This window comes from Trematomus bernacchii, unplaced genomic scaffold (genome assembly GCF_902827165.1).
Source record: "Trematomus bernacchii unplaced genomic scaffold, fTreBer1.1, whole genome shotgun sequence".
Classification (NCBI taxonomy): domain Eukaryota; kingdom Metazoa; phylum Chordata; class Actinopteri; order Perciformes; family Nototheniidae; genus Trematomus; species Trematomus bernacchii.
In genome coordinates, this window is record NW_022987582.1 from 4,030,273 (window position 1) to 4,041,117 (window position 10,845).

Sequence of the window (10,845 nt, forward strand, 5' to 3'; positions counted from 1 at the left end):
AAGCACCAAAATGCACATAGTCCAAATCTGTCAATCAAATGTGTAGAAACACACATTGACTAAATGCAAAGCTTATTTGCGTTAAAGAGGCTACGCTAATCACGAGGAATGACGCGCGTACAGCAGCAGATGATGTCAGGCTGTGTGTGTGTGTCACAGTCTGCTGGAGGCCCGAGACGAATGTGTGCTCTGTTTGCTGTACCTATCAAGCAGATGACAACACAGCTCTTAACATACAGTGCTTAATGGACTTTTTATGGGTTTGTCTTGTGATCGCATGACCTATGGCACCTTGGCCCCTCAGTGGCTCTTGACGAACTAGATCAGAAACATGCCGCCCTCCTGGTCTGGTCTAAGTGGGGATAGAAATGCGGTCCACATCCCAAAATCACTCATGCTGGCTGCATCGTGCAACACTCGGTCACGACTTCGTTTCAAAGCTTTGGAATACTGTCTATTCAAATCTTCATTTGAGAGATATGTGTGCTGGGTAATTAAATACGAAGTTCAAAAGTGGTTGCTTCCTTTTAGTGTGGAACAATACTCAGTTTTGGCAGCGTGTTTTTCGGTCCAGCGATACACATCCCGCCGCTGCATCTGCCCGCAGCCAGCCGCTGTTCGCCTTTTATCATGACTACTGAATCCGTGGGACACACTACTCAAACCAGAATATTTGGGAGCTTTAAACTCACTTATGCTCAGAGAAACTGAGGAAACACTGAAGTGCATGATCTCAAAGAAAACATTCAGAATTTAAATTGCCATGCCATTGGTCAGAATTAGTAGGCTATCCTTCTTCCTCTGTCTGAGGTTTAGCTGCATTTGCATGCAAGTTTATGGACTGGATATATTCAGTCATTGAAGCTGTGTTCATGAAAAGCTACTCCGTTTGCAGTTCCAACAAAACTAAAATGTATGGCATTTCTACAACAAATCAGTAATTACTGAAAAAATGTGCTGCTTCCAGTTGTTATACAATAATCTGCTCATATTTCAGTTCAATTTAACATCCAATCCAGCAATCATAACATGAATGACATTTAAAAGGACATGGCTAAATGGTTAAGACATCACAATTTGCCTTTATTTTCTAACAGGATATAATATAACACTTTTACCCCAAAGTAACATTTCCAATGTCAAGAGCAGAAACGCCCCATAAACAAACAAAAACAGCAACATGAAGAAATGATCACGAACAATTGATAAATACAAGAAGACTAAACCGGGATGCAGAAGTTTAACGTTGACAGAGCTATAATGAGTTTTTATTCGTCACACTCAGGTTCCCAGGGGAGTCTGTGCATTAAGAGAAAGATCTGCAGAGCTGCCGCTGCTCGACAGTCTGCTATGTTTTGGGTCCTCTGTATAAATGACAGTTGACTTGCTTCTAAAACTGAAAGGAGTGTAGTATATTAAAAAAGCTAGATCACACAGGAAACATGATTTTCAAGAGGAGAGAAGTGCTCACATGATCTGCTGTGTTGGAGCTCTCTTTGCTTAATTTCTCACAATTTTGAAAGAGAAAGTCCTCGGGGCGAAATGCACCCTCACTACGCTATGTTAGTCCTGTGCAGGGCCAGGCCAGGCAGGGCTGTGGACGGGGGGGGAGGCTGACATTACTGGCCCTGGCCCTGGCCCTCCTCCTCTTCCTCACGCAGGAACTGGAATACAGAGGAGAAATCTTTATTGGCATAACCGCGTGCGCACATCATACGATACATCTGATGGGCTAAGGAGCCGAGAGGAACAGGCGTCTTCGTGTTGGTGGCTGTGTTCTGTGCAAGGCCTAGATCCTGAGAAAGAAAAGAAAACATACATTAGAAGAACCAACGGAGCTGAAAATTAAACTCTAAACCCAAAACCACAGTCCATACACCACAGAGAATATTTCTCTATGTTGTGATAATATGGGCTTGATTCACTTTTAGGAGGGCTGTGAGTAGTTCACTGCATCATTTCAAGTGGTTTGACCTAGGATAGAGCTTTGTTTTTTTAACAGCCTCCCTTAAATCCCTGTCACATGCACGGCATATGGCACAGAAATTACTTCCCGACAGACTTATTCTAACCCGGTTTCATTCATAGAGAGTCATGAATGAGAAAAACGTTTGTTTTACAAATTATGAATGCATTTGTGTATATTTTTGTTCTGAAATTATAAGGGCTTATAGAGATAAACAGTTTCTCTACACAAATGAAAAATAGCAATACACTTATTAAGGCATAAATATAATGTATTGCTTGATATTTGCGATGTAAAAACCTTAAGATGAAATGTCATGGTAACACTAATGTTAAATGTATTTGCAGGGTCAGGAAAGTAGCACAGTATAGTGCGATGTGTCGTTAAACTGACCTTAGCCATCAGCTGGGTGCCGAAGCCTCCCTGGTAGTTATTCCCAGACGGGACCCCCTCCATGACTCCAGGCACGGGGTTATAGGTGTCACTGGACCAGCAACGCCCTGAACTCATGTTCAGGATCTTAGCCAACAGTTTTGGATCAAGCCCAAGTCTGTGAGGGAAGGCAAATTCCATGTTACTAGCACACCGTTTGTTACTTCTGCATGTACAGCAATGATTTAAAATGAATGTATATGATTTATTTTATTTGTAACCAAGAGTTCACCTGATTCCCAAGTTCATCGTCTCTGAAGTCCCAATCATTCCAATGGCTAGAAGCATGTTGTTACAGATTTTAGCAGCCTGTAATGAAATAACAGTATGTTAAAGCTCAAATACTTGAACACCACTGTAATTAATTGTATTTTATGATTCAAATGCTTGATTTATTCAATTGGCAAAAGTCAAAACTACTATATACACCAGTAACATTCAGTATATGACCCACCTGTCCAGTTCCAACCTGGCCGCAGTACACCACATTAGCTCCCATGCAGGTGAGCAGCTCTTGGGCTGCAGTGAATTCCTTCTCTGCTCCTCCAACCATAAAAGTCAGTTTTCCCGAACTGGCAGCCCCCACACCTAGGAAGGCAAAGTTGTGCTTAAATACAATGAACCAAGTGCACACATGCAGAGATGGTTATTAAATAGGGATTCTCTCAAAGTATCCTTAGTTGAAATGCATTGGTTAATTGAAAGCATTAAAATTAGAGAAAGTAAGTATCGTTTATCAAACAGCCTTCTCAAAGTTGCTGGAATAGCACCTACCATACTTTATTTATTTTAAATGGATATAGGTTGCATCAACTTTGGTTGTCACACATGTACCCAGTATCACACACACAATTTTGCATTTGAACCAATCCTACTATAAGGATGCATTGGGCAGGGGTTTTATTTACAGCACTTGAGCTATGTGGGGGTCAGATGCCTTGCTCAAGGGTCACATCAGTTAACCAAGAGATGAACTGGCACCTAGTACAACACTCCAGTTCCCAAGCTTAGTCCTTACAGCCTGAACTACTGCTGCCACCATTTTTATGAATTATTTTAAATAAACACATGTACAGTAGGGACAAGCTTTTTGATTGAAAAGTGTCAGTTTTCTTTAGAAGTTTAGAACTAACTCAATTAAAAAAAATGTATACAAACAAGAAAGAACTGCACGCAGGGTTAAATGCATAATACACAAATTATAGTACAATACACTACAGTGAAAGTTGTCTTAAAAAAGATTTCGGTGGAATGATCACCCATGCCTGGTCGAGATGGGCATGTCAAAGCTAAAGCCTTGCTCAGATTTACCAAAGGCAGTTTCTGGATTCATCATTGCACAATACTACGTTTGTTATTCAATGTTTACCTGAATGCAGCATCAAATGTATAATATACCAAACTGTGTTCAATACAAAGTATATCTTTTTACATTTGATGCTGCATTCAGGTTAACAGAGTTAAAAGCATATTCATGTACAATAACCAGGTGCAAGCCACATGGGTGGCAAGAAATAACCCAACATAGTCTTATAATTAATCCTAAGGTTACAGGAAGCCAATGGACAGAAGCCAAGATGGGTGTTAAGGCTTTCCCCTCCCCCAGTCCTCATGAGCAGTCTGCCAGCAGCACTGCGCCCTGACTAGAATACAGACTGACTGAGCTGCTGCGGACAGGTGGGAGTCACAACAGACCAGCTGAAACACTAAAGTGCTTGCAGAATAGCATTCATGTTTAATAAATGTATTGAGAAAAAGTACAATTTGCAAACCATGTATAAATGCCAAAAACAGATTTCTGATAAGTTATTTTTCTGCTACTCACAGACAAGTAGTGTTGGAAAATGTAAAAGACAGTTACTGAAAATCTGCACGAGACTGAACGCTGATAGTGTACGACTCCATAAAGTGAGATGAAATATCTAAAAATAAAAGTTGACATTGAATAGTTACTTTCTTACTAATGTAGCAATTAACAAATGTACTTCATATTGTTAAAGTTATTATTGTACTAGTATTATTATACCAGGAATTCTTTAACTCCACTCCCTTCTCTCTAAAGCAGCTGCAAAACAAAGTTACAACATACCCTCACAGCACAATATCCTGTAAGACCTGTACACAATATCCAGCTCGTGGTGATGCATACCAAAGCTGTCAGAAAGCAGGTTTGTGAATTTTCTTCAGATTAAGCAATTCTTTCAACGGGAAAAATGCAAAAACTTCATGGACAAATTCAAAGTGAGAACTAACACCTGAAAGTGAAGAAGTGCCACTTCAGTATTTAGTTGGAGAGACATTTTGAAATTCACAAAATATCTCACAGACGGGCCATTTAGTGAAACATACTACAAACATTTTGTGTTTACTTCCCATGTCCACAAATACAATCCTTTTCCAGGAAATTGCCAAATACCACATTTCAATACACATATTTATTTTCTGTACCACCGGTTAACGACTCTAGCCTTTAGTAGAGCAATCGTTCCAGTTTGAGGAAGAAAAAATAAAAAGATGGCCCTTTTCTCATCTAGTCTTTACATTTTTTCACACGAAGAAACGAGTACCAGACGCATGCTGACCTAATTATGTCCCCACCACCATGTGTGCTTTAATGTTTAAACTTTAACCACACTGGATTAAACGGTCACTTCCATGCCACTGTATTTTGTTTTGATTTCTTTGACCACTGGAGATGTTCAAAAAGTTTAATTTAGGTGATTGACGCGATATATTAAAGTATGACATACACTTTGGTTGGCACCAGTTAAGCTGCCGGCACCACACACACACACACACAAGTTCAAGGCGGATATCTGGACAACTTTAATCCATGTGCACTACCACAGGAAGGAAGCATATCAATCATTACTAATCTTTAAGGCCGGGCTATAAAATGGACCAAAATGTATTCAAAGAAAGTGGCCGTCTTGACGTTGACTAGGCCAAGTTCAAACAAACTGTTTCTGTCTGGACCCCCAAGAAGGCCAGAGAGCAAACACACGTTACTGCGGGAACATTTGTGCAGGCAGAAGCTGCCCCTCCCTCTCCTGCCCCTCCCCCTCCTCCTTTGTATAGAGGCTGGTGCTGCTCTTTGTGGATTTGCCACCATAACAAAACAAAAAAAATGTTGAAACACTGATGTCTTGTTAAAGTTAAACTTGAATTAACAATAGGCAGTTGGAAAATTATATGTTTCATATGAATACGTTTCTGCAAAAGCATACGTCTTTCATACATGCATTTGACACATACAATACATAAACTGTAATACACATCAGACCTCATGAGCACTCAAGGTGGATTGTTGAATCTACCTTTCCAGTAATTCAGAACAAAAATAACTATTTGATCCATGAAACAGAAAACTAATGCAATTTTTTTGATAATTGATACATTTTAGTTAGTTAACTTTTACAATAGAAATTACAAACATTCCCTTGTTCTAGCTTCTCATATCTGAATATTTTCTGGTTCTAAGACTTCCATAATAGTTACTAAATATCTTTGAATATCTTTTTATGTGACAGATAGTACTGTTACTAGTAGGGATGCTCCGATCGATCGGCCGCCGATCGAGATCGGCCGATATTCATTCTCTGCCGATCGATCGGTGCTCTCTAAAAAATGCCGATCGCGAGAGCCGATCGCATGACGTAAAATACATGACACTAGAGATGGGTGAGTCCTGATTCATCCGGATCATTAACCCGGATCCTAGTAATGAGCTGATCGTGACGAGTCTTCCCTCTCCATTAACCCGAGTCCTTTGAGTCCTACACCTGGTGACATACAAATTAAAACTATAAATTGCGTCACTCGCTACTCTCCTTAGAACATGTAAAATCACATTACAACGTACCCCAGTCCATCTGCCTAGCCTTTAGCAAGTAGGATAGCTGCCAGAAGTTATCGTTTGGCTCAGGGGACGCGGATCAGTGAAACTTCCTGCAGACTCGAGTCGTGCGGACTCAGAGCCGTAACCGTAGCAGATCCAGAGATCCAGGCAGACTCATCATGCACGAGTCAACAGCAGACTCAGATTCGCAAATCCTGACTCACTGAATCAAGGGAACTTCCTTCACTTCCTGCAGACTCGTGAGTCATGTGGACTCAGAGCCGTAACCGATCCAGCAGATCCAGACCATACATCCATGATCCAGACTCGTCATGCACGAGCATAGCCGCGGGAACTGGGAAGTCATTTTACTTCGGGGGTGCGGACAATAGTGGGGAGAGATTTCAACAACAGTAACATGAAGTTTTTCAAATGTACACCATTCGAAGCCCCGCCTCCAGCACCCCGACTTTCCGCGGCTATTGTGCACGAGTCAACAGCAGACTAATGGCGCGTTTCCACTACACGGCCTCGCTCGCATTTCCATTACAGATTAGGAACTGGGGTAGTATCTATAGTAACGCAGTGTAGGCGGAGCCGTGACGTCATCTTCAATGAGAACCCCAGAAAAACAACACAGCCGTTAGCTGTTAGCACTCAGAGCTCACAGCTCCTCATATATGTTCAGAAACTAGACAAAAGTTAAACAAGTACAAACCACAGACTGCCTGTGTCATGGCGAATACAGTCGCTGCTTTATTTATGTCTGTATAGGCCGTTGTTGTGAGTGTGGACGGTCGGAGCATATACTGCGTTAGCTTAGCCAATCTCCATTTAGAAAACACGCATTTTAAAAGGTGTTTCGCCTGCCGTCTGTCTGCAGACTTGTCAAATCATTAATTCATGGTTTTTACTAACCGGTATCAGTATGTTGTTACTTCGGCATCATTTTGAAACGTGTATTACAATTAAATCACGGTCAAATATGTCCATCTTGTTGTAGTTGTAGCCCCCTTGCCAGCGATTCTCTCTCTAGTTTAGCATACTCAGCCCGACTCAGCCTCGTTGTCTCTGGCCCTAGACCCACGATTTTATGAGGCCAGAAAAACTGTGAATTAGGACCCGCCGGCCGGTACTAGGCCAAGTGGAAACGCAACCAAAGACGGGCCGCTGACGTCACAGCCCTCTTAAACCGTGCTCCACGCTGTAGTGGAAACGCGCCATAAGAGATTCACAAATCCTGACTCACTATGCAAAACATAGCAGACTCGTGTGGACTCAGAGCCGTAACCGTATAGCAGCAGATCCAGAGATCCAGCAGACTCGTCGTCATGCACGAGTCAACAGCAGACTCAGATTCGCCAAATCACAAAATAACCCTTTTTGTGATCAACATGTTTTATTAAAGCAAAAGACAATGTGTAGCGGAGGTTAATGTAACGTTAGTTTAATATGCTCGTGAAATGCAACAACTTTTCGGTTTCACCGGTAGGATTTCTACGCTCTTGGTGATGCTGACTCATATGACTCAAAGGACTCGTATGATCCGGATCTCTTCAATGACTGACTCAGAAGACTCCGAGTCCGTAAAAGGATCTGGATTTGCCATCTCTACATGACACTTTTCTCTGTGCGCGGCAAAACAAGCTCGCCAAAATGGCTTCACCAGTCTGGCAGTATTTTAAGGTGTCTGAAAATGACAATAAAATAGCGGTATGCAACGTGTGTGTGAAGCAGAAATCCTGCAGCTCCACCTACTGTGACGGACCGGTGAGCGGAGCGAAACACACACTAAGAGTTAGACCTAACACACTTAGCCATTTTATCTACCTCTGGAACTAGCTAAACTAGTTATACATATATTTATTCTTCACTGTCGGGTCACTCATTACTGGATCAGCGAGCTGCATGAGATAATGACAGGCTGTCAGGAGAGAGAGAGAGGGGGAGAGAGGAAAAGAGAGCGCTTCCGCTCATTTCTCCCGTGTTATTATCCAAAGTTAATGTAAACTTGAATAATGTACTTCATTTGAATGTAATAATTATGTTGGTTGTTGTTTGTGGAAGCGCCAGTGAATGAGCCCCATTAACTGAGTTTTAAACATCACTTTAAATGGAAGATCCCCATAGGCCCCGCCCACTCGATCGGATCGGCGATCGGTATCGGCCGATACTGATTCCGGCGATCGGCCCCAAAATTGGCGATCGGAGCATCCCTAGTTACTAGTAGTTAATTGACTAATACAAATTGTAGGAACAGTTGTTTTCAGCCTCCCAAATATGGGATTTTCAGCTTTTCTATGTTTTATATCGCATTACTGAATGTCTTTATGTTTTTGGCTGATAAAACAAGACATTACCGTAGACTTTGACATACATTATTCTATTTCAGATTTTATTGACCAACCATTATTGGATTAATCTGAAAAATAATCATCAGATTCATCTTTATTTAAAATGAATGTAATTGTAGCCCTAATGAATAAAAAACAATTTCATGGCACTGGGAGTTTGCAAAGGAACAGTTTTGCCATTTGCTGATATCCTGTAGTCTACCCGATTAATCAAGGAAAATATGGTTGATATGCTGAGTGAGAACATAATTGCTAGTTGCAGCATGAACATATGCAGGTTGATTGATTTAATAATAATTTTCCAGCCGATTAAGCATGTTCTCAAAATAATTAAATCATAAGCTTAGTTGCTAGTTTATCGAAAGCCTCCGTTCTTAAGTGTTTCCATCAGTGAGGGCTAACTGAATATTAGAAACCTCTCAGTATGACACAACATAGACCACAGCTCTAGCCTACAAAATGACAATTAAGCTGAATCAACACCTCTTAATAATGTTTGAACCAGAACTAAACATTATAGTCTTTGTGAAGAGTTATTTTTGCAGAACCTAGACAACCATGTGTATGCATTTCAAAATTAGACAGTCAAATTGTTATTATTCTGCATATATCGTAATCATAAATGTACATTTTACCTCCTGATACAGGTGCATCCATAAAAACTGCACCCATCTTCTCAGCAGCAGCAGCCATCTCTTTTGAAACAGACGGGTCGATGGTGCTGGAGTCGATCAGTAGGGAGCCTTTCTTTACCTTTCTGTTGAAAAAAGTTAATGAGTTAGAGCCTGACATAAGTGTTTAAGGTAATGATTTACATATTGAAAGAGAAAACCAACGTGTGACCTACTTAAGAATGCCATTGGGTCCAGTGTATACATCTATGACATTGGGACTAGAGGGTAGCATGGTAATAATTCGGTCAGCCTTGTCTGCTACCTCAGCAGGATTATCCACAATCTGAGAAACCAAAAAAATCCCAAAATTAGAAGATAGCAAAAAGGTGAAAAATGTATAAAAATGAAGTCAGTTTGAGAGCACTCACCTGTGCACCCAGCTCTTGCAGTTCCTTGCAGGACTCCGGGAACACATCGGTAGCAATAACCGGGTATCCGTGGTTTAGTAGGTTCTTTGCCATTGGGTTTCCCATATTTCCCAGACCAACAAACCCCACCGGAGTTTTTGAGGCCATTGACCTCGCAGAGACTAGAAGATAATGTTCAAATGAATCAATGATAAGACACAGAATCATTGTTACATGAATGAAGAACATGCAATTCTTGCCTGCTTTACCATTAGTCAAAAATGTCCCAACTGTATGTTTGAGTTTGTTAATAATTAAAAGTAAACATTTTTCCCCAATCCAAGGGATGACAAACCTTGTTTAGATGTAATGTTTAAATGTAGGGAATGTATTTCCCTTGCATCCAAAGTCATCTAATCTAATGGCACCAAGCCCTTTCAATATTTACTTTGTTATTTGATAACAGAACCTTTTTCAAAAAGGCAAGCATGTATATTCTGTGATTGTTTCACCACATTTTGTTCAATCACACATCCTACTTCATCTTTAAACAATAACGTTGTGCTGTGTAAATGATAAGGGCAAGGATATATATGGATTTTTTTGTATCTTTAAGTAAAAACAATGTGATGTTTCGATTGTGCCGCTCATTCTTAAAGTGGCTACACAGGGCCACCTTCAACTTTCTCCCAAAGAGTCCACAAGGATTGACATTACATAATGTGGCTTGAAATACAGACAGGCCACCAGAGAATATGCCGACAATTGTCCTGCCTTAGACGTTTTGAAATATTGCATTAGAGAGCTTTCGCGGTTAGCACGTAGCTGAGGCACGCAAACAAGACTTATTTTTTTTAACAGAAAAGCTCCTTCCCCAATCACAAGTAAGGTGAACTGACGGCTGCAGCAGCAGCAGCTAAACACAGAGTAGCGAATGAACTCAAACATTTCAAGCAAAGTAGTGTGTGCATGTCACAAAGAGCCTTTAAGTAACATAAAGAGCTTCTAAGGTGAGCACAGAGACGTGCACAATGGGTAAGTGTGTTCTCCTTACCGAATGCAAAGTCAACATGCTTGCTACACCTCCCAACTAGGAACCGAGACCCTCTCAACACAGCGGCCATGCTTATTTTCCTCTTGACCTTACGTATGACGTAATAACACGTACATTAATGACGCTGCTTACGACCAATCACAAATGAGATCAGCGCAACACGGCTTCCTTAATTCAGCC

The 10,845-nt window shown here is 41.0% G+C and overlaps 1 protein-coding gene across 1 annotated transcript; it reads right to left on the reverse strand.

The window, feature by feature from the left end:
• Positions 1 to 1,055: 1,055 nt before the first annotated feature.
• Positions 1,056 to 10,761, reverse strand: hibadhb (3-hydroxyisobutyrate dehydrogenase b). The gene is made up of 8 exons (XM_034128121.1): positions 10,666 to 10,761; positions 9,633 to 9,793; positions 9,438 to 9,547; positions 9,226 to 9,347; positions 2,853 to 2,986; positions 2,631 to 2,707; positions 2,360 to 2,516; positions 1,056 to 1,796 (listed from the first exon to the last, which is right to left on the reverse strand). The coding sequence occupies exons 1-8, from the start codon at positions 10,733 to 10,735 to the stop codon at positions 1,620 to 1,622; spliced, it is 1,008 nt and encodes a 335-aa protein (XP_033984012.1). The 5' UTR covers positions 10,736 to 10,761; the 3' UTR covers positions 1,056 to 1,619.
• Between the last annotated feature and the right edge of the window lie 84 nt (positions 10,762 to 10,845).